The sequence below is a fragment of the Pinus tabuliformis genome, chromosome 2_1 (genome assembly GCF_031772625.1).
Source record: "Pinus tabuliformis cultivar Carrire ecotype Pingquan chromosome 2_1, CPIR1, whole genome shotgun sequence".
NCBI classification, from domain to species: domain Eukaryota; kingdom Viridiplantae; phylum Streptophyta; class Pinopsida; order Pinales; family Pinaceae; genus Pinus; species Pinus tabuliformis.
The window spans coordinates 734,993,955-735,019,295 of record NC_142299.1 but is presented as its reverse complement, the minus strand read 5'-3'; the positions used below and the strand labels follow the sequence as shown (position 1 = coordinate 735,019,295).

The following is a 25,341-nucleotide window of genomic DNA, read 5'->3' as shown; positions in this document are numbered from 1 at the left end:
CATGTGAGGTGTTTTCCTTGGATCATTAAACATAGGAAAAATGGGACTTTTGGCCATAAGAGGGAGTACCATATTCGTTTATATAAGGGTTCCAAATCCAGATTCCCTGTAGATGATAAGATCGAATAATATTCTTTGAGAGAGAACATATCTTTCGAAAGGTAACCCCATCGCAACTTGTTAGGGTCCCCATTATTAAAAATTGGATGCTGACAGAGATTTGAAGTGAGAGATTCCCAATCTATACGAGGACCATGGACTCGCCAATGATCAAAATATTTCCACTCACTCCATTTCGACCTCGGGATTGTGTCCAACTAGAATTCCTTAACATGATCCACTCCCAACTAATTGGTAAACCATTGAAGATCTTCAAGGGAAATATCCTGATCTAGTATGGGGTGTTGCATCCATGCTTTCTTCCATAATTTGGTCTTACAACCATTCTTTATTTCCCAAAAACTGTGATCTCGTATGAAGTCCTGGTGATCATTTTCCCAATTCCAGTTTGAGGAGTGAGATGGTAAATTATGGAAATGCTTTAGCAGATCTTGCCAACCTATAACTCAATATTTGGATGCCCATAGATGTTTCCAAATATTCTTTCCTCCCTACAGCCATTTCCACCATACTTTTTCACTAAGGATGTGCGATAAAAGTCCTGGGTCGTTTAAGCCAAGGCTGCCATGAAGTTTGGTTTACATAGTTTGTCCCAAGCCACCAGGTCCCATTTTCGGCCAATCTGCAATCTGGACCAGAGAAGTTTATGGAATTTTACCATCAGATCCTTGTAGATGCTTTGAGGAGCCAAGAGCGATGAGAGTTAATAAATGGGGATAGCCTACAGAATCACCTTCATAAGAAGAAGTCAACCTGCTGAATTTAAAGCTCTGAAGCTCCACCTTGGTAATTTCTTATCATTGTGAGAGAGCAGCTCCTTCCAATGGGTAGTCTCGAGAGAGTTAGAGAGTAAAGGGACTCCAAGGTAAGTGTCGTTAAGTGATCTAATTCAGAATCCGAGGGTCCTAGCCAGATGAATTTACACTCTAGGGTGAGTGTTGAAAAAGAAGATATCAAATATCTCGTCATTGATCTAGGCACCTGAAACTTGGTGGAAGAGTTTCAGAATAGATCTAAATTGTTTGGCTTCTCGTAAGATAGGTTTCCCATATAGCATGTGTCCTTCAAAAAATTGATGATGGGTGATTGGGGGGACCTCCTAGGAGAGATTGATGCCTTAGAGACTCTAGGATTCCACTACCACTTTAATCAGTCTTCCCTGTCATTATGTTGCTATAATAAAGAGAAAGGGGGATAGTGGATCCCCTTGACGAAGCCCCCTAGACTGGCAAAAGGTTCAGGATAGTGCTACATTCACGAGGATGGAGTAGAAGGGGGTAGAAATCATGTATTTAACCCAACTAATCAAAGGAGAGGAAAAGCCAAAAGAAGCAAGGATAGAGAACAAATAATCCCAATTTAAACGATCATAAGATTTTGAAAGATCTAGTTGGATAAGCATACCTATGGATTGAGATGAAGATAGAGAATGCACCATCTCATGAGCCACCAGTATTCCATCCATTATTTTCCTTCCTTCCACGAAACGAAATTGTTTTGGGATGATGATATTGCAAAGGAAGATTTTCATCCATCGAACTAGAATTCCTGAAAGAATCTTGTAAATGATGTGTCATAAAGAAATTGGCTAGAATATGCCTGAGTCAAGTGCCACAAATTTCTTGGGGATGAATTTTATGAATGTGGTATTCAACCTTGATCAAATTCATTGAGAGTGGAAGGAGTATTTTGCTAGCTCTAGTATATCACAACCTAGAAAATTCCAACCCGCTTTGAAGAATTCGGAGGTAAAGCCATCCAATCTCGGGTCTTTATTTGATGGGACAACCTAGACCACCTCTTCCACTTCTACATATGACATTTCTCTCATGAGGTCCTCGTTTTGGTCCACTGATATTAAATTTGGAATACAATGATGGATTCTAGATATAGCCTTACATTTATCCTCAACATGCTCTATCAAAAGAGTCTGGAAGTAGGCGATCAACTCTTCAAAGCTTACCTTGTGTTGCACCAGTCATCGACCATCTAAACCATTGAGGGGGAAGATCCGATTAAGCTGCCTATGCTTCAACATAATCCTGTGGAAAAAAATTGTGTTGTGCTCACCCTCTTTGATGCATTGGACGTGCGACTCTGTCTTCATAGGATTTCCTTATTTTTTCGCCCTTTTTCCAAATTAGTTATAACCTCACCCTCCCAGGCTATGAGGTCATTATTTCTTCCTTCCAAGTTTATTTTTGTTGTATTGCATTAATTTCTTCCTCAAGCCACCACCTTTCCTAATGAATATTGTCAAAATCTAATTGATTCCAATCTTTGATCTTTCCTTTTAACTCCAACTTTAGTTGGAATGTTTCCATTGGGTTATGACTCATCACCCTACTTATTTTCCACCATTATTCAGGCTTGGCTAGCAAGTCCAGTTTTTCAAGGAAAAATGATTCAAAGCGAAACAAGAGGTTGCAAGGAGCCATTCACATATTGATATCTAGGTAGAGAGACTGGTGATCGGATCCCAAGCACAGGAGAATCAACACTTGAAAAAACAAATCCTGATGGAGGATGTTGTCAGAAATAAGAAAATGATCCAATTTTGAGGTTACCTAATACATACCTCCCCGTAGGTTGCTCCAGGTGAAGGAGCCATTTTTGAAATCAATGTCCTCGGTGACCAGATCTTGGATGGCTTCCTCTAATGCAGAGGAGATCCGATCCAATCACTGAAGTCCTCCTTTTTTCTCACTAATATATTTTATGAGGTTGAAATCCACATCTAGGATCGAGTTTATGTCCCCGAAGATTTCCTTTAGGTGTTGCAGGCTGTGAAGAAAGCCTGCTTTTGACCCTCAAAGAGTAAGGTCATCCACCCCGGTTATCCAAACTTTGTCGGGGGAACCAATACATTCAAATTGGCTCGAGAGGGTATTGGGGTGATTTATCCAACTCCTAAAGGAGATGGATCGAGGATCCCAGAGGATACCAAGGCCACAAAGAATACCACTTGCATCCAAAGCCATGGACTCCACCAGAGGGCAACTTCTACTTGAAATATTTGTAAGTCTTTCCTGCGTTACATTGGTTTCTTGTAGGACTAAAATGTCTAGCTTTTCAGATTGAGCTCGTTCCTTAAGATACCTTAAATTACCCTTGGAGTTGATGCCTCTTATGTTCCATGATAAAAAATTGATTTGGGGGGGGGGGGGGGAAGGAAAGGATCACTAATAATATTCTTTTAGAACGTTAGTCTGTCCTCAGTTGATTAAGATCACCCCTCATTCCCAAATCACTTTGTTAGTGAATAGTCTACCTTTCTTTCTTGAGCCCGAGCTTAGATTCCTTAGACAATTAGATGAGTCATCTTCCCAAATAAGAAGAGCCATTTGAGGGGGGGGTTCCGTTGCAGCTTGGCATTTCGCCTAGTCCTTGTAAACTTAATGGAATTTCTCCAGCTGATCTTGAGGGATATCCGTTGATCCATCTTTAGCCCAATTTTGTAAATAAGCGACCATCACCCTTTCATTAGAGTTGAGTTAATCCATCTCCACATCATGTTGTAAAGCATGGTGTACAAAGGCGAGGACTTGATGGATTTATTTGCTTGGGACTGAGCCATGAACACAAGACTTAGGGTTGCTTGAGAGTTTGTAGAGGGGTGACTACGAGTCGCTTGAGAGGGCCCTGGAGGTTGACTAAGATCAACTTGAGAAGTGCTTGCGAGGGCTTGGGATGGTGCGGTTTTACCTAGAGGAGGGCACCACCTCTTAACTTCCTTAAAGTTGTCTGAGGAGGGTTCTGCCATGAGAGCTGAGGCTTGCTGAGGGCAATCACAAAATAGGTGACCATATTCATTGAAAAGGTTGCACTTAAATGGAACATGCTCATAGTCCAGCAGTTGTGACCAGATCTCATCTTGGTATTATGTTTCCACTAAATCCGGGAGAGGCTAACATATGTTCATATACATGTAGATTCATGCATACGAAGAAAAATGCTTGGATCCTTTGATCTCTGAGACCAGGACAATGTCTCTTATGGAATTGTCGATGGATTCCAGGATATCCATCTCCCAAAAGTCCTCTGAAAGGGAGTATAGTCGAACCAAGATGTGGGCAGCAAAGAATTGTTACTTTTATGTGTTATAACAAGGTTCCAATTGTCTCATTAATAAACCAACACTATTCGTGAAATAGGGTCCATTTTTCCAAGATTCAATTGCAATCATCTGGATCTTCAAATATTACTGTGAAAAAACCCTTCGCTTGTAGGAAAAGATTGAAAGGGGATTTTGGCTACCATTTAATCTGGATCCAACACTGGATATCCACTTCTTTGGGCCAAATCCCCATGAATTTACAGATTATTGCATGATCCTGCATAAACCTATGAGATTACTCAAGGCGATTGTTGGGAATCACTACTCGAGGATTCTTGGTTGCTTTTGGATAGTAGCACCCTCGCATATGTGACTTCCATTGAGCACCTAAGGTTGATGAATTAGATTGTTTGCCATGGTGTTAGTCAGAATTGGGTGAAGGATCTGCCCGAGGAAGGTGTGCACTAGAGACAGATTTGGAGGGGGTGGATCCCCCTCCTTCGGGACGCCCCATTGTGAGGCCGCTCAACTTTGAGGAGATGTCTGAGCACATCAGCGAAGGTGAAAGCATGGAGATATACTATCCACGTAGGCTGCAACGATTTGAAACACTAGTGCCTTCAGAACCCTAGCAGAGCTCCAACCCATTCTTGCTCCAATTATTAATTAAAAAATTATGATATGAACATGAGTTACGGTTTTCTCAACATGTTCAAGCATGATATTGTAACAAAGCCTAGCTACATAAGAATTTCACTAGTTAAGAATCTTGGTATAAGTTTTCATAAATGTATGATTAACTCTGTTATTTTCTTTTGTAATCAATAAAAGTAATAAGAATTTAAAATAAAATTATAACTTAATTGGTTTTCTAAATCTTTGCAATGTAAGATATATCATGAGATAAGTGTTTTGATACTATAATCATTTAATTTATATAGCTGAAATGCTCAACTCTTTCCATACATAGTAAATAGTGAAATGCCACATCTCAACTTTAAATTAATTGCACATTTACTAAGAATGTCAAATTTATTTTTGAAATAAAAAAATACTTAAATAATCTTTAAAATAGTAAACATAATCTTTTTATGGAAGAAAATGTCATCATAATAACCTTAAAAATAAATAACTTAAATAAAAAATAAATAACCAAAATATACATATTTACTTGACCGCTGTAAAAAACTAAAACTAGTTACAGAAAACATATATATTAATAGATAATATACTTGATGATTAATGATAAATTTATACTAGTAAAATAATGATATTGTTTTGTTAGGTTAAAACAAAAAATAGAGTGTTCCTTTTACACGACATTATTTCTTTCACAGTAAACTCTGAAATGCATCCGAACATACTTTTTTATTTTGATTCTACTGGCGAGATATTTTGAGATTTATTTAGTTATTTATTTAGAAGATTATGATAATTGATTCAGCCTTGTTTCTGAACATATTCTTGGATGGTTTTTTTTTTTGCCTTTTTCAATTACTACCCAGCTATTTCAAAGCAGTCTAATTTAATTTAGAAGGCCATGAACAAAAAAAGCTTGTCTTTAGTACCCGAATGTCTAGTACCCTAATCTCAATTGTTGAATAGTGAGAGACATATAGTGGATAGTGGATTTCCAAAGGTCGATAGGTGTAAATTTGATTAGTGTTAACACTATTGTTTCTCTTTCAGATTGGGTTTACAGGAATTGTTTACCCTAGTCTCCTTTGCGCATATGCTGGACAAGCTGCTTACCTTGTAAAGAACCCAGGAGACGTCTTAACCGTGTTTTACACGTCAATTCCAGGTTTCTTGATTTCTTTGCGTCCTAATGTTTTTATTAAATTTTTATGACACCATTGTCAAGTTTCGTTCTGTTTTGTATTTTCGTTTGGAGAAAACAAACTGAATCTCTTGTAATATCCAGGTCCTCTATACTGGCCTCAGTTTGTTATCGCGGTTATCGCCACTGTTATTGCGAGCCAAGCCATGATCTCTGCTACTTTCTCCATTTTGAAGCAATCAATGGCTCTTGGGTGCTTTCCACGTGTAAAAATTATCCACACCTCAAAAAAATATGAAGGGCAGGTATACATTCCAGAAGTCAACTACATTCTCATGGTCGCATGTGTGGCTGTAACAGCGGGCTTCCAAACAACCACCTTAATTACAAATGCATACGGTATATTCTCTGAGTTCGCAAAGGTTCATAAACTTAACTATTTTATCTGCTTCTGTGGCTTAGGATGATAATAGTCGTCGTCGTTGTTTCCAAACTATTGACAAATTTTTTCATAGAATGTGATTTTCAGCGAAAGTTTTCTTATTATTCATTAATTTTTTATTATTATTCATATAATAAATAATAGATAATATCTAATTAATATATTAATCATTTATTTATTTTTCTGTTTAAATAATTAATTAATTTTAGTATTATAATAATAATAATAAATAATAATAATTATTATTATTATTATTAAATTAAGATTTAATTGAAGTTGAAATTGAAAATTTAATTGATATTTAAAATTATATTTATCATTATTTATATAATAAGTAATATTTAATTTATATATTAGATATATGAATTTGTTATTATTAATATTATGTTATTTTTTTTAAATATTATTAAAAATATAAACAAAAAAAAAGTAGGTGGGAGGTCGGAGGTGGGAAGTTAGATTATTCTATTTCATAAAACACAACAGACATAATCGACCTTCTCACCCCTGTCCTAACGAGGGTCAGGCCACATATCACAATAGAATGAAATAACAATGTTGCAACACTATACTTTATTGAGAACTATACCTAGCCTAACATCTGAGTAGCTGAACTTGATAGAGAGAGCCCTCTCCAAGGTTAGATTCTAGCCTAAAAGTAGTTTTGTGGTTACCTCTCAAGTTTCTCTCCTCTACCTACCGAAATTTACGAAGTGCTAATATTATGTTGTTGTTGTCTCGGAGCGAAAGGTTCTATCTTCCCCATGAAAGATTATCAAAGTTTCAGATTTGATTGTTGATCGTGGACAAGAGTTAGACACATGAAGGTTGCACCATTCACCTGACGACTCCAATTAAGTTTCAACCACATCTGAAGACTCCACTAATAGCAAGATCCAGAAATCAGGTTTTTACTTGCTACTCTACTCGCTCAAGGTGAGTTCTATATCTGTAAGGCATGCTCCTTTAAAATGAGATCACATTCTAGGTTTTCTGAATTGCAAGCATCACGTAGATTGGAAAACTTCTTTGCCAAAATTCAGAGATCACATTGGAGGTGATGTTGCACTTCACTTGGTAAAGTTTCACATACATGTATGTAGATTTAAGGTTGAATTTCATGCAGATTGTCTTATGAAGATGTTCATGGTATCCTTGGAGGGAAATGCACAATCATGGTATGAAAGTGATCCGTAAACTACCATGGATATTCCACTCGACAATTCATCCCAACATATATGATAATATTATATTAAAACTCTAAGATTCTACACTATTACATTTTTATTTAATTTCTAGATCTATAGATATTATTGTAATTAGTGCATGCATGTAAAAGTAAATTATGTAAAAAAGAAGAGAATGAAAAAATAAGCTCACATGCACATAAGACACAAGATATGTTCTTTCGGAAAGCCTTTTGGGAGAAAACAGAGCTTGAAGGTGAGGTTGCTTCACTCTCTTTCTCTGTCTTGGAATATGGTTGTAGATACAAAGAAGTAGTGTTTATGGTCCATGGGATGCTATAGTGCGTAGATCCTCTATGTTTGCTCTACATCCTATCTCTCCTAGCTATCTTTGCTCAACTATGGAACAAAATTCTCTTGAAAGAATGGAATGTCTCTTCCTCCTAGTGGCCTGGTTATAACACAACTCGATAGCCTACTAGTGTTTAAGTTTGACTAAATCAACTATTAACTAGAGTTACAAAATAGGCTCTTCTAGACTCTTCCACATAAAAAAATATAGCTAGCCCATTGGTGAGAGCTAGTATTGCAGCAAGAATGTTGCAAGTCCTGGGCTACCAACTTTACTTTTATCAACCCGGTAACTCATAACAAACTAGGAAGCATAGGTGCTATATGCACAAGTACTAGTTCTCACTTTAGGTTGTCACTTGGTTAGCCAGTGCGAGATCACTAGGAGCTCAAGCCAAATTCTATAGATTTTAGAAGAAGCTCTATGTGTGCTAAGAGGAGAGAAAGGTTGCTCTATAGATGCTATTCTAACTAGAGAAAGGAGAAAGAGTGGAATGTAAAGCAAAACCTAGTAAACCGTAATTAACAAGCTAATTCATCTTTTGCGAAAAACACTATGAAAACCATGAAAGAAATGCCATTACCTACTCAAGGAAGTAAACAACATCTAACCATGCTATTTTTGGAAGTAAATAAGAAAAAATCATATTTTTTTATTTTTATGTGTTTTTATGTTAATTTAACATGCATCTAATTTATTGTGTGTGAGTGTGGCAGTGAACAGGTGGTGTTAGAAGGTGGTTTTGGAGCTTGGGAGGATGTAGGATGGTCTGGATGGGTCCTAGGGTGTCTTAGGTGGCCTTCTGGGGGCTTTTCCCACACTCGGCCTTCAAAAGAAAGCCTACAAGAAAAACTACAGGAGGAAAATAGGGAAACTACAGGAGGCCTACAGGAGGAGGCTGAGAGCAATTTTCATTGTTTTGAGGGTGTGAGAGTGGGTGGAAAAGGTGGATGAAGGTTGCAATGAGGTGTTAGGGCACCTAAGGTCTACCATAAATCACCAGGAGAGGGAAAGATGATTGGGCTTGCTCAAGGAGAAAGGAAGAAGTTCTATGAAAAATGAAGGAAACTATGGTAGAATTGAGGTGAGGTTTGGGAGACCTATAGGGCATGGATTAAATGGAGGGTGTGATTGTTGGTAAGCTGGCCTACTGCTAGAAGAGATTTGCTGCATAGAAACTGACAGTCAACCAAGAAACTCAAGAAACTAATGAAATGAGTGCATCCTAGGAAAAACAGAGTTTTGCATTAAAATGGCCTAAACTATGATGTATAGAAAGAAATGCTGGGAAATGCTGTAAGAAAGGAAAGCATGCAAAAGGACTATTGCAAATCAGCAAGTGAACATGATAAAGAAGATCGAAAGCAAAGAAAAACTGGACTATCAACCTACTATAGCGCTGCAAACACTAGAAGTCCTAGGAATGAGGAAAATCTGTGTTTTTGGGGTAGCAAGAGAGTCTTCGCTTCAAATCATGGTCCTAGAGGGAGCAACAGAGGCCAAGGCACTATTTCTAGCCTTTTGAATCTTCTCTTATCACTGCTTAGCCTGCTACAGAAAGCAGGAACGAAAGCAAGCTACTAAATCATCAAAAGCAACCTATTCTTAACCATAAGAGAAATACATCTAACAACAAATTAATCTACAAACTGAAGTAAAGCATATAAATACAAGTAAAAAGAAGCTTGGCTACTTGGATTGGGCCCTAACCTAAGACCTTCAGCCCTCTGAGGTAACTCAGTGCTAGCACAAAAAGGATTCCATCTTCATTATCAAAAAATAGCAAAATTACATAAAACTGTCATAAAATAGTAAGCTCGAAATTTGAGTAGAGTTTACACAAGCAAAGAGTTGACCCTAGTGAGGCCCTAGGCCCCTTTACTTATACATCTGAAGCTACCAACAACTTTCTTAAAATCAGGGAGTCTTGGCTCCCAAAACTTGAAATAACTATCAATCACCTTCCACTTGCTCAACTGCCTTCTAGTGCATGATTCAGTTGCTTGTACTCTCAGCTCAATGAAGGGGAGTTCAAAGTGAGGAGCAATGAATGAGGGGGATTCCCTCCTGTAAGTCCTCTCCTCTATCTATTTTGAGTTATTACTACAGTTTGACCTCTAGATCCTTGATTTTGGCCTCGAAATCCATCAATAATCTGCATTAAATACATGTTAGACACATGGCATAATAACTAACTCAACTCACCCTATAAGCATAAATATAATCAGAAAATCATACAATAAGCTAAGAGAATGGTTGATTTGACTAGGTTAGGAGGTAAAATGAACCCATATAATTACCCATTTAGGAGGCTCATCATCACCCCTCCTACTTAAAGTGTTGCTCATCCTCTGAGCAACCTAGTCAATCTCTTTGTCTTTTATGGCCCTAGTGGCCTCCCTAGAATTCCAAGCTACTGATGTGGTCTGCTCATGTTCTCCATAAAATCCTACCTTTCTGTCTATGTCCTTCCACTGCTCCTCCTCTTCTTCTTCTCTTCTGCCCTCCTGCATGCCTAATAGGAGTGGAGGACTTAGTTTGAGGCCAATCCAGTTGACCTTCAACCTTTGCATGGAGTTCTTGTACATTGGCACTCTTTTCAATGCCCCTTCAACCTCATGGGGGAATGGTATTCTCTGATTTACAGGTTGAGGGGTAGGGTGTTCCATCTTCTCATGCATGCATGCACACAGTCATCCCCAAGTATCCTAAGCATATCTTCAAAGTGTACAATGGCTTGTTCCTGATTAGCTAGATATTTAGGGGCAATATGAGGGTCATTGGCAAGAAAGTTGTGTGTGCTGATGACTGCCATAGGATCTGATGGCTCAACTCTTATCATCAGTGGTTCATTCTTCTCTTTTATTAACAATATTTTCATTTCTGCTGCCCTCAATTCTTCATGGTTCATCCATGACGCCATGGCCATTAGTTACAGATCCCATAGCTTAGCATTGGGGTCCCACACATTCAGGTCTGTGAGGGCCATGTTGTGTAGATAGAACTCCACCATCTTTTCTTTGTCCTCGGAGGTGCTTTGGTCACACAAATCCATGAACTACCTGTAGTCTTGGAAAGGCATTGTGCCTCTTTGTGCCAAAGTTTTTATCTGGAACTGAAGCCATTGATCCTTTAGGTAGAGGCCATAAGATTTGGCTAGCGTTCTACATTGTAATGCTTCTATGGATAAGCTGGCCATGTATGCCAAATGAGTCTCTTTTTCCCGCAACTACCTCCTTAGTAATTCATTCTCATTCTCAAGGTGGCCTCTTGTAATGGCTTCTCTGTCTTTGAGAGCACTCAATTCCCTGCCCATTTCCCTAAGTTTGCTTTCCATGTGGCCAATATCCTTAACTCCTTTGGACTTGGCTATTTGCATCCACCTACGCGTTCTCACTCTCTCTTTGTCCAATTCAAAAAATAGTGGAATTGCAAATCTCTATGGGATTATCTTGCCTCCCTCAAGTATTCTGTAATAGGAGTCAAGATTAGGCTCAGGGTCAGGTTCTTGTAGCTCTTGTGTTTCCTGTTTCACCTCTCGCTATCCTCCTATCCTTTCCTCAATTTTTTCTGTCTCCTATAGTTTGGACAGTTTCTACTGTAGGACTATTTTAGCCTCCTGTAGGTCTACTTTGGGGTCATGTAGAATTGCCTTTCCCTTCCATGTAGAAGATCTTGTAGGCCTCCTTTCATAGGTTGTGGGTGTCTTGGAAGGAGATTCTTTCACATTGGCAGATGGTGAATATTTAATGTGAATGGGAGTCTTTGATTAGGGATGAGGTTTGCCTATTATAGTTCTAGTACTCTTCCTTGCCTTGAAATACATGGAGGTTTTTCTTTTCCTCTTCTGCTTCTACTTAACTGGTGTACTGAGGGCAGTGAGGGCAGCTTCTACTTCTCTTTCCAAAGTTTCAGGGGACTCTTCTCTTTTCTCTACCCCCTCTGCCTCCTTTTCTCCCTCTTCTGTCTCTTTTTCCTCCTCTTGCTCTGTATCTTTCTCTACCTCCTTCCTCTCTTGCTCTTCTATGTCACCACTGGCTTCATCTTTTCCTCCTTTATGTTCTCCCTCTTCACTGACAGTAGGACTGACATCATAGGTTAATGTCTTGATGTCATCCTCAGCTGTCATATTTCTAAAAACTTCGCATGCTATAGGGAGTGTAAGGGTATGGAGGGCTTCTTCTACTAGGATCTTGATTAGGCCATGGTGAGCTAGCTGTTGTGAATTTCCTTCTTGTACCTTGGTGCTAGAGTCAATGAGGGACTGAAGGAGAAAGTAAGGGATACTGAGCTTTTGATGTGCTGGGGTATCCATGCCATATCTCAATTCTTGGAGGATTTTGAAATGATATCCATAAACAATGTTGTGCTTCCCCTCACAAGAAATGTATTTGATCACTTGGTAGCTAACCTCATCCCAGGGATATAGTACGCTAGCCCTCATAATTCCATTTTTGCCTTCAACAAGGGTTTCATTATCTTGGAAAAATTTCCTCTTGGCAGCCTGGCCAATTGGTTACTCATCCTTATTCCAAGGCAGCCCAAGAGGAAGGATAGTGACCCTACTGATGAATTCAGGGGTTATTTCAATGGAGAGGCCTCTAATGGTTACAGTAGCATGGCTTCTTGTGTGAGAGACCAGAGAGAGAAAATTCATGGGGAATTTCATCATCAAACCCTCTAAACTTCTTAAAGAAAATTCATCCAGTTTTCCCCTGTAAATATTTCCACCACTTGAGGATGTGCATGGAGTCCATTAGAGTTAGTGGGCTCTTTTCTCATAAGCCCCCCTATCATACTTCATGTACTTCCTTTTGAAAAACCAGATATGGAGGTGGAGACAAAGAATTTTGAGTGAAATAGAAAAACAGAGGGGACTGTGTTTTAAAAAAAAACAGAAAATTTTCCTGTGCATTTCTGCCCTCTAAAAGACTCATTTAGCTTCAATTTGAGACCAAATATTCAATAGAGGGCATTCATGAACCCTACCTCTTCAGATTGAAATTCTTGCCAAAAATCATGTTTCCTACCTTCAAAATGACTCACTGCCCCTCGTATAGAAGCCCGTTGTCCCTCCTGTAGATTCCTATAGGTTCTCATGTAGAAAATGCTGAGAGAAAAAATATGGAGGAAATTGATGGAATATGGTGGATATGAGGTTATGGGGGTGTAAGAAGACTGCTGTGTGGCTGAGTTATGAGGAGAAACTAAAGAAAAGGTGCTGAGAATGCACGGGGAGGAGTGCTCATTACCTTTCATGGATATTTTCGGTTATGAGTGCTGAGCTGGGAAGGTGTACGTTGCCTCGATTAAGACTGTTGGTCCCCACCTACTTGGTCTTCATGACCCCCCCTCGTAATCATTTTCTCATTACTACATCAGAGTTAAATCTTTCTCCCACTACCTATCCTTCGCATCTTTTGCTTTAGTTGACTGTGCACACGTGTGGGTGATATCTTGGTTAAGTGGAGTCAACTAAATGAAGGTGGCCAAGTTAACTTGCCACCCTTTCCTCTTTCAATTTCAACTATCTTGTTGCCTTTGTATGATTCCTAATTACAAAAATGCAGATAAAGGAGTGACTTAGCTACTTACCTGTAATCCAAGTTTACTTGTTGCCATCGACTGTGACGTGTTGTGGCTTCCTTTGCTGAATGCCTTCATTTTCCTTCATGCATGTTGTCTCTGCTTGCTGATGTGTAGTTGTGTGTTTTCGTAGGTTCTTCTTTTGCTGCAGTTGAGCTGCATGTGCCTTTTCAACCTTCAGATGTGTTGTCCCTTGCTATTGGTGCTAGACTTCTATGGGATCAACTGCTACAGGAATTCCTACAAGAACTCCTATAGCTGCTTCTCCCCTTGAAACTTCAACTATTTCCCTATGCTTGGAGCTTGAGAATGATGCCAGAGGTGGAGATCAATGATGGAGGGATAGTAGGTAATATTTAGGTAAAGTTAATGGTGCCTTTTCCTCCTTTTATTTTTGTTTTTCTTTGAAATCTAAAAAACTATTTTTTTGTGTTTTCTCTTTGAAAGGGAAACAAATAATAATGTTGCTTGGAGTGTGATGTAGGCTCGGAAATGATGGCAAGGAGGTTTAAATATGGTAAGAGGGATTATAGATTACTCATGAAGCTTCTCTTGTCCCTCAAATTGCCTCCTATAGACACTTTTGGCTCTCTGTAATTCCCACAGGAGCCTCTTGTAGAAATTACAAAGCCTCCTATAGAAAACACAGTTTTGGAAGAAGAGGTACAGTGGGGTGAAAGAGATACCAAAAATGATGGAGGAAGGTGTGGAGAAGATGAGATGGATGCTAGTATGAATGTCAGGGTCCCCTTGGCACCCTCTTCTGCTCACTGTAGTCCTCTTGCATACCTGCAATGCAATAAAAATTCATTTTTCCTTTCCATTCTTTTTTGAAAACAAATAGGGTGCCTCAGAGAGGTTTTCACCTTAATTGCTTGCCCTGGGCGCCTCCAAGGGTGGTTTTCACCCAGGGATCTTATTCTTTTCCCATTTTTTTTGACATCACTCGGCCACCTCAGAAGAGGCTTTCAACCCAATGATGGGATTCAGGTGCTTCATGGAGGTTTTCACTTGAATCCTTATTTTTTCTCTTTTTTCTTCAGTGAGTGGGTGATATGGAAGCTAAGATATGCTCCACTACCAGTACTGTTTTATTCAAATCTTTAATAAACTCTTTCTTGGAGAGGGTTTTCTTGTAGACTTTCAACTGATGTCCATTGACAAGCATGGGGATGGCTTCATAATCAATGGTTCTGATCAGAACTAAACCATTGTCATTGAATTTCTCCACAATCTAGTGCCCCAGCCATCTTGTCCTCAACTTGCCTTTGAAATCCTTGTATCTTGAGTCATATAGTAATGCCCAATCTCCCTCTTGGAATTGCTTCTCCCTGATATTTCTGTCATGCCATATCTTTCTCTGAAGCTGAACTACCTCTTTATGGAGAAGGGCTTGCAATCTGTATTCATCTAATCCATTGAGCTGAAGTAATCTCTCTTTCTGCGCATGGCTGAGGTCGAGGTCCAGCTGAGCTTCCATCCTTAGGGTATTGAATTCAAACTCCATTGAAAATAAAGCCTTTTTCCCATAGAATAGTTTATAGGGTGTGAACCCGATGGTGGTCTTCCATGTTGTGTTGTAGGCCCAAGTGGCCTCAACTAATCTGTTCACCCAGTCTTTTCTGCTACTACTCACTACCTTTGTTAGGATCCCTTCCAATTCTCTATTAGTGACCTCCACTTGCCCATTGGCTTGTGGATGGTAAGGGGTGGAAGTCCTATGCTTGATCTTATGATGTGTGAGTAGGTATTCAATCAAGTTGGAAGTGAAATGACTGCCTTGGTCTGTGACCAACACTCTCAGATACCTGAACTTGTAGAATATGTTTCCCTCAAAAACTCAGCTACTTTTTCCTCTGTCATTGCTTTGATTTCTTTTGTCTCTAGCTTCTTTGTTAGGTAGTCGGTGCACACAATGATGTACTACTACTTCTTTGAAGGGGGCTTGATAGGCCCCACAAATTCCGTGCCCCACTTCTCAAATGGCTCAAAGGTCACTTGAAGTTGCATGGGCATTTCATCCTTTGGAGTTAGTTTCCCCATCCTCTGACACCAATCACACTCGCTCGTGTATCTCCTCACATCTTAATGAAGAGTGGGCCAGTAGTAGCCTGCTTGCAATATCTTGAAGGCAGTTCTTTGTGCTGCAAAATGACCTCCACAAGGCCTGTCATGATAGGTCAGGAGGATGTCAAAGACTTCCTCGTCCCTAACACATCTTCTCAAGATCTGATATGGGCCAAGTTTGAAGAGATTGCCTCCAATCCAGGTGAAAGGGGCGATTTTCCTTACTATCTTGCTCTTCTCTTTTGAGGATAGGTGTGGTGGGAACTATGTTGAAACCAATTAGTTTGCTATATTAGAAAACCATGGAGAGAGTACTAATATAGAAAATAGGTGTTCATCAGGCATTTCATCATCCCCCATTCCTTCTTCACTTGCAGGCAAATTTACTCTCCACAAAAAGTTAGCAGCAACATTCTGTTTATCAGGCTTATCAATTATGGTCAGATCAAACAGTTGCAGTAAAAGAAACCATCTAATAATGCGAGCATTTACATCTGGTGTGTTCATTAAATATCTAATTGTAGCATGACCAGTGTGCACAAAGGTTTGATAGCCTGTGATATAATGTCTGAATTTGTTTAAGGAATGCACAACAACTAGGAGCTCCTTCTCAGTCACTGTATATTTTAACTCTACCTTTAACAAGTTTTTTCTTATAAAGTATATGGCATAAGATAGCTTTCCATCAAATTGTCCTAAGGCTGCTCCTATTGCTTTGTTTGAGGCATCCGTGTGAATGTGAAAGGGTAGGGCCCAGTTTGGGCCTCTGAGAATGGGGGTAGAGACCAGCTTTCTCTTCAAGGTATCTAGGGCTTCTTGATAGTTTTTCGACCATGTGAACTCAAAATTTTTTCCTACAAGGCCAAACAAAGGAGAGGCTAACTTGCTAAAGACTTTAATGAATCTCCTGTAATATCCAACTAAGCCTAGGAAGTTTCTGACATCTCTCACCTTTTGAGGGGGTGGGACCTTTTGGATGATGGCAATTTTGTTGGGGTCCACCTGTAGTCCTTGTTGAGATATTGCATGACCTAGCATGGTCCCTTCAGTCATAAAAAATTCACATTTTTCGAGACTGAGTGATAGGTTCATCCCAGTACACTTATCTATAACTTTTCCTAGGTTAGATAAAGCTTCCTGAAAGTTATAGCCATAAGGAGTAAAATAATCCATGTATATTTCTACTGCATCATGAACCCGTTTAGAAAATATACTCAATACTGCTCTTTGGAAAGTGGCTGGAGCATTGCATAAACCAAAAGGAAGGACTCGGTATGCAAAGGTTCCACAAGGACAAGTGAAAGTGGTCTTATCTTGGTCTTCTGGGTTGATTTGAATCTGATTGTATCCGCTAAACCCATCTAGGAAGGAGAAGAACTTTTTCCCTGCTAGACAGTCTAACACTTGATGTATGAAAGGTAAAGGAAAATGGTCCTTTTTAGTGGCTTTGTTAAATTCCCGATAATTGACATAGATTCTCCACTTACCATTTTTCTTTGGCACTAGCACCAAAGGAGAGACCCATTTACTATGAGGCATGGGATAGATGAATCTTGCATCAAACAATTTCTACAGTTCTTCCTTAACAATATATTTAAGTGCTGGGTTCATCCTCCGTTGACACTGGCTGACTAGCTTGAAACCTTCCTTGATGTATATATGATGAGTACATACTGAAGGGTGCACTCCCTTCATCTCCTTATAACTCCAGGTGAAGGCATCTAGATGTTTTCTTAGTATGGTGCATAGCTCCTTCTCCTAGGAAGTAGATAGGGATGGATTGATTTTCAATGTTCTTTCTGGGTTGAACTCTGTATTTTTAACATGGAGAGAAGTGGGGTCAGCCACACAAAGATTAGTTGAGGGGTTGTTTTGCGTTTCTCTTACCATGTCTTCTAATGGAGATATATTAGGAGGTGGATTCTGAATCAAATTTTCAATCATATCATCCTCATCTTGCGGTTTCCCCCCATGGCGATTTCTAATGTACAAAGTGGTGTAGAATAAACTTCATCCTCATCCTCGTCATCCAACCAGAGAGGTAGATCATGTTCTAGCAAGGGTTGGGCAGGAGGATATAGGATTAACTGCTTGGACATTTGCACGTTCTTTATGATCATGTTCCCATCTCAACAACTGATGTAGGCATCGGCTGTAGCCAACCAGGGTCTTCCTAGAATGAGAGGATACATAGTGAGCTTTGTCTTTGGCTGGAGAACTAAGAAATCAATAGGGTACTCCCAAGATCAATTGAGACCATCACATCTCCCACAATCCCCTCAGGGGTCACTGTGGAACAGTCTACTAACTATAGCACTGTCGTGGTCTTCCTCAAGGAGCCTTGGAGGTTAAGTTTGAGCATTGTGTCCCTTGTCATCACATTAGTGGCAACTCCCAGATCAATCAAGGTATGTGGGACCATTGTGCCAATGATGTGGACATCAACTACTGGGCTTCTAGGGTCTAGATATTTTGGATAGATTATCTGCACCAACATCAGGTTTGATATTTGTCCTATGACATTGATGGTTGGGGCAGCTCTCTTGTGCCTTCCTAGATGCCTAAAGCACTTCCTTTTAATCAACCTATTTTAGATAGGCACATATTTTATGGCTTGGAGAAGTGGTATCTTCACACATAAATGTTTCAATTCTCCCAGGAGTTCAGTCTCTTCTAGGGTAGGCTAGATTGTCATGGATATTCTCTCAAGAAAGGGTGGATTTGCTTTAGGTTTGCATTCCTCTTTATCTTCCTCAGCCTCCCTGGGTGGAGGTTGCTTATCTGGGAGAACTTTCTCGGATTGCAAGTTAATTTCTTGAGTCTACACAGCATAAGTTAGGCATGATGGTTCCCCACTATACACTTGTTGAGCATGTCTGTTGTTTAGGTTCAGATTTTTTTGGGTAGGCATTTGGGATTTCCTTAGTGGAGCAGAAGGTAATGATTGTGGTTGGGCAAGTGGTGGAGGTAGAAGAGTGGGAAGAGAGTTGTATTGGGGCCTCCACCCATGATGAGATGCATTCCACTGAGGTTGTGGCTGAGCATAGGATTGAAATGAATGGGTTGCTGGTTGGGCATGATATTGAGATGTGAAAGACCAAGGAGGAGGTGTGGACTAGGAAGGATGAGTAGGGGGCCCCAATAATGTATGGAGGTGATTTGGTTGGGTTTGTAGTATGCCTGAGATGTCCCTTGCATCCCCTATTGGTATGGTCTAGGTCCATGCAACCTCCTTTGGTTTATGTAATAGATCTGTTCAGTGACTCTTTCAGCCCCTTGGTATACAGCTTTAAGTCTGGGCAAGGAAGGGCACTTATCTGTAGAATGATCTTCTTCACAGAATTAACAACTCTCTATAGAGTTCAATGAGCATTCATTCCTAGGATGCCTCCTAGTGCATCTAGGGAAAAAAATGGCCAAAGCCCTCTCTGCTTCCTCTTGTTTTCTATTGATATGTAAGGTATCCATTTGCATGGCAAGAGTCTGCAACATCTCACTCTTGATGTCTTCCAGCATGTTTCCAATTTCACCTTGAATGGGTGAATTGGAAGAAGAGGTATTGGTTATGGGTTGACTCCCCCTAGCTTTCCTTCTGGTTGCTCTAAAATGATTTCTAAAAACAGTCTTTATGTCCTCATAGGATAATTGGTAGATGTCTCCCCCGGCCAGTAGATGGAGGGTGTCTAAAAGGTCTTCCTGAATTCCCCTGAGCAGGACCAACTTTAGAGACTCAAGGTCAAGTAGACACCTAGCCCTTTTGTAACTAAGCTGGAACCTCTCTTCATAGTCTTTCAGGGGTTCATCACTTCCTATGGTCATTCGGAAGATTTCTTCTTTAGTATATTTTGACCTACAATAGTCTCAATACTTATCGTTAAAGGCCTGCTGCATCTGAGCCCAAGTTGTGATGCTATTGCCAGGTAATCCCATGAACCAGCACAGTGTTGTGACCCTTAGAGTAGAAGGGAACAATTTCAACTTTCTCGTCTTCTACATAGTCATAAGTTCAACATATGACAAAAAACTCGAACAAGAAGGTGTCAAGATCTTCTATAGTTAGGCCATGGAAGTGAGGTAGGGCTGAAGGACTTATATTCTTCATTTTGGTGTCCCCATTGGTCTCTTGAATGGGGAAGGTACCCTCTATTCTCTTTGCATTTCCCCTAGCATTTATGTTTTCAGCCATTGGCTCCAGAGGAAGGTTTTCTTCTTCTTCTTCCTCTATAGGTTCCTAAAATATGTCTGGTTTTTCACCTAAGGGTTCTTCTTAATTGCATCCACCGAAGAAGAGAGAAGGTTGGCTATGTGAAGTAGTGGGGGTGTTGGGTAAAAATTTTCCTGAGTTATCTCTATTCCTATGAGGCATGAAAGGAAATGTTTTTGGTTGGTTTTTGTTTCATTTTCCCCACACTAAAAGTACCTACAGAAACTAAAATTGTGATTGAACAAGACAAATTGCAACTAGCTAAAATGAACTTGCTGAATGGAAATTTGCAGAATTGAAAAGGAAAGCAAGGATATGTGGAACTGAAAGAAAATAAATGACTAGTCTACTTTTGCAGAAATAAACTATAAGAAGAATGTTGCAATAGGAAATAGAAGAAAGCGGTAATCACAGAATACTCTGATGCTTCCCCAGAAACGGTGCCAAAATGTGGTGAGAGCTAGTATTATAGCAAGAATTTTGCAACTCCTAAGCTAACAACCTTACTTTTATCAAAAAGGTAGTTCGTAACAAACTTGGAAGCATTGGTGCTATGTGCACAACTACTAGTTCTCATTGCAGGTTGTCACTTGGTCAGCCAGTGTGAGATCAATAGGATCTCAAGACAACTTCTATAGACTTCATAAGAAGCTCTATGTGTTCTGAAAGGAGAGAAAGATTACTCTACAGATGCTATTCTAACTGCAGAAAGGAGAAAGACTAGAATGTAAAGCAAAACCTAGTAAACCCTAATTAACAAGCTAATTCTTCTTTTGCCAAAAACACTATGTAAACCATGAAAGAAATGCCATTACATACTCAAGGAAGTAAACAAAATCTAACCATGCTATTTCTGGAAGTAAATAAGAAAAAAACATATTTTTGGATTTTTATGTGTTTTTATGTGAATTTAACATGCATCTAATTTATTGTGTGTGAGTGTGGCAGTGAACAGGTGGCATTATAGGGTGGTTTTGGAGCTTGGAAGGATGTAGGATGGCATGGATGGGTCCTAGGAGGTATTAGGTGGCCTTTTGGAAGCTTTTCCCACATTCGACCTTCAAAAGAAAGCCTACAGTAAAAACTACAGGAGGAAAATAGGGAAACTACAGAAGGCCTATAAGAGGAGTCCGAGAGCAATTTTCGCTATTTTGAGGGTGTGAAAGTGGGTGGAAAAGGTGGATTAAGGTTGGAATGAGGTGTTAGGGTGCCTAAAGTCTACCATGAATCACCAGGAGAGGGAACAATGACTGGGTTTTCTCAAGGAGAGAGGAAGAAGTTTTATGAAAAATGAAGGAAACTAGGGCAGAATTGAGGTGAGGTTTTGGAGACCTATAGGGCATGGATCAAATGGAGGGTGTGATTTTTGGTAATCTGGTCTACTTCTAGAGGAGATCGACTGCATAGAAACTGATAGTAAACCAATAAAATCAACCAACTAATGAAATGAGTGCATCCTAGGAAAAAACTGAGTTTTGCATTAAAATGGCCTAAACTATGATGTATAGAAGGAACTGCGGGGAAATAATGTAAGAAAGGAAAGCATGAAAAAGGAATATTGTAAACTAGGAAGTGATATGATAACAAATATCTAAAGCAAAGAAAAACTGGACTATTAACCTACTAGAGCGCTGCAAACACTAGAAGTCCTAGGAATGAAGAAAATTTGTGTTTTTGGGGTAGCAAGAGAGTCTTCGCCTCAAATCATGGTCCCAGAGGGAGGAAGAGAGGCCAAGGAACTATTTCTAGCCTTCTAAATCTTCTTTGATCATTTCTTAACCTGGTACAGAAAGCACAAATGGAATCAAGCTACTAAATCATCAAAAGCAACCTATTCTTAACCATAAAAGAAATACATCTAACAACAAATTAATCTACAAACTGAAGTAAAGCATACAAATACAAGTAAAGAGAAGCTTGGCTACTTAGATTGGGCCATAACCTAAGTGCTTCAGCCCTCTGAGGTAACTCAGTTCTAGCTCAAAAAGGATTCCATCTTCATTATCAAAAAATAGCAAGATTAGATAAAGCTGTCATAAAATAGTAAGCTCAAAACTTGAGCAGAGTTTACACAAGCAAAAAGTCGACCATAGTGAGGCCCTAGGCCTCTCTACTTATACATCTGAAGCTACCAATAGCTTCCCTAAAATTAGGGAGGCTTGGCTCCCAAAACTCAAGATAACTATCAATCATCTTCCACTTGCTCGACTGCCTTCTAGTGCATGATTTGGTTGCGTGTACTCCTAGCTGAATGAAGGGGAATTTGAAGAGAGGAGCAATAAATGAGGGGGATTCCCTCCTATAAGTCCTCTCCTCTATCTACTTCGAGTTATTGCTATAGTTTGACCACTATATACTTGATTTCAACCTTGAAATTCATCAATAATCTACATTAAATACATGTTAGACCACATGGCATAATAAGTATCTCAACTCACCCTATAAGCATAAATATAATCAGAAAATCATACAATAAGCTAAGAGACTGGTTGATTTGACTAGGTTAGGAGGTAAAATTAGCCTATATAATTACCCATTTATGAGTCTCATCACCCATTTTCCATGAACAATGGGGTTGACATGGCATCCTCCCTAACTATAGGTGTGGAAACAGGAAGGTCAACATCTTAGTGGCATAACTTTTGCATACAGAATCTGATTGACGCGATTCTTACATTGTTGGAAGTATTTTTGTTCGTAGAATAGTATGAAAATGTGTGATGTTTAAGCATCAATTGTTTACCTCGAAAAAACTTCATTTGATTCCTCAAAACGATCAAGGAAGGTTTCGGACCCTATTTTTCCAAACTAGGCCCCACTAGTAAAAATGGACCCGTGAGTAGATTCCTTCACCTTCCCACTCCAAATGCATCGGGATGGATGATAAAAGAATATAATGATCCAATTTAGATGCCAAATCCTCCACAAAAGGTAGGACCTGTTCCGCTTCCCGATCTAGCATGGAAGGCTCATAGAGTTTCAAATTCTCTACATTTACAAGTGAGTAAATGTGCATATATGGTGGTAAACTAATTTGATAGGGATTACCACCCACATTTTCTAGTATCTCAATGGGACCATACCTTAGATCCTTGATTTTGTTATGAGGTCCCTCCAACATCTCCTTGTTCAATTGTAGCCATACTCTGTCTCTCACCTTGATTGATTTATTTGTTCTATGTTGACCATGTCTAGCCTTATACTTCTCCCGTGACTTCTGCAGTGTTTCTTACACTTGTATATGGATCTCCCTAAGCCTCTCTATAAAATTTTCAACCTTTAAAGCATCTCGTGTAAGTCTTCACTCACTCATCCTTGTTGTCCGTATGCAATATCCAATAGTGAAGGTGGAAAATATCCAAAACAAGTCTCAAATGGGGATTTCCTATAGAAGTGTGGATTGCTCTATTATAAGAATGTTGTATATATACCATGTTTTCATCCAAGGTATTTATATTCTTCTAGTTGTGAGCACTGAGAAGTTGCACCATATTCTTCTTAACTACATATGTTTGCGCATTTGTCTGTGGATGAAATGTTGTAGATCTCTTCAACCTCATGTCCATCTTCTCCCACAATGTAGTCCAGACTACACTAAGAAATCTTGTATCCCTATCTAAAATGATGCTCCTTGGTATCCAAAAGTGTACCAAAACTTGTCCAAAGAACAAGTTTGCTACTTCTTGTTTGTTGATGGTATTTTTACAGGGCATCAAAACACACATCTTGCTGAACTTGTCAACTACCATGAACATTTAGTCATGTCCTTTCATGGTTGTCGGTAAACCTCCAACAAATTCCATGGAAATTTTTTCCCAATGACGAGTAGGTACATGTAAGGGATGATACAAACCATGTTTCATGTTGCTAAGCCTCTTGGTATAGAAAAGCATGCATCCTCTTATGATCCTAGCTACTTGTTCTTTCATCTTGGGCAAAATACGCATACCTTTGGAAGTTAGCCATGATCTTTGCTACACCAAAGTGCCCTGCAGCCTTGGAGATGTGAGCCTCTCTAATCAGCTGCAAACACTCAGGTTTAGCAATCCGTAACTTATCCAACTTGTAGAGAAACCCATCGTGGAGATGGTAGGCAACGATGATGTCTCCATCGTGCACATCACTATGACTTTGCAACTGTTGATACACCTCCTTGAAGTACTCATCTTCTAAATATGCTTCTCTATATGCATCATGGGTTAAATATGGTTCCATATGTATAAAAGTCCCCAAAGCTATAATATTTGATGTGGGTGGCGTTGATAGCATATCACATGGAGCCTAACATCTGAGTAGATGAAATTGATAGAGAGAGCCCTTTCGAAGGTTAGAAGGGATAGATTCCAGCCTAAAACTAGTTTTTTGGTTACCTCTGAAGTTTCTCTCCTCTGCCTAGAGAAATTTTCGAAGTGCTAATATTCCGGTGTTGTTGTCCGAGAGTGAAAGGTTCTATCTTCCCCGGGAAAGATTATCAAAGTTTCAGATCTGGTTGTTGATTGTGGAAAACAGTCAGACACATGAAGGTTGTACCATTCACCTGACAACCCCAATTAAGTTTCAACCTAATCCAAGGACTCCACTGGTAGTAGGATCCAAAAATCAGGTTTTTACTTGTGACTGTACTGGCTCAAGATGAGATCTATATTTGTAACGCATGCTTCTTTAAAATGAGATCACATTCTAGGTTTTTTGAATCACATACATCATGTAGATTGGAAAACTTCTTTGCCCAAATTTAGAGATCAGGTAGGAGATGATGTTGCACTTCACTTGGTTAAGTTTCACATACATGTACGTAAACTTAAGGTTGAATTTCATGAATATTGTCTCATGAAGATGCTCATTGTATCCTTGGAGGGAAATGCACAATCATGGTATGAAAGTGATTCGTTAACTGCTGTGGATATTCCACTCGACAATTCATCCTAACATATATGATAATATTATATTAAAACTCTAAGTTTCTACACTATCACATTTTTATTTAATTTCTATATCTGTAGATATTATTGTAATCAGTGCATGCATGTAAAAGTAAATTATGCAAAAAAGAAGAGAATGACAAAATAATCTCACACACACATAAGACACAAGATATGTTCCTTCGGAAACCCTTTTGAGAGAAAACCCTGTTGGAAGGTGAGGTCGCTTCGCTCTCTTTCTCTGTCTCGAAATATGGCTATAGATACAAAGAAGTAGTGTCTGTGGTCCATGGGATGCTATAGGGAACATATCCTCTATGTATGCTCTACCTCCTATATCTCCTGCCTATCTTTTCTCAACTATGGAACAAAATTCTCTCGAAAGAATGGAATGTCTCTTCCTCCTAGTGGCCAGATTAAACACAACCTAATAGCCTACTAGTGGTTAAGTTTGACTAAATAAACTCTTAACTAGAGTTACAAAATAATATCTTCTAGAGTCTTCTACATCTAAAACATATGGCTAGCCCATTTTCCATGAATAATGGGGGTTGACACGACATCCTCCTGAACTATAGGTGTGGAAACATGAAGGTCAACTTCCGAGTAGCATAACTTTTGCAT

The 25,341-nt window shown here is 39.3% G+C and overlaps 1 protein-coding gene across 1 annotated transcript in view; it reads left to right on the top strand.

The window, feature by feature from the left end:
- The window catches only part of LOC149202687 (potassium transporter 5-like), a 128,436-nt gene that overhangs the window by 56,571 nt on the left and 46,524 nt on the right, over positions 1–25,341 (top strand). Inside the window, exons 7-8 of the mRNA XM_089401670.1 lie at positions 5,867–5,981; positions 6,102–6,356. Of these exons, the coding sequence (XP_089257796.1) occupies positions 5,867–5,981; positions 6,102–6,356 (370 nt within the window). The remainder of the gene's footprint in view (positions 1–5,866; positions 5,982–6,101; positions 6,357–25,341) is intronic.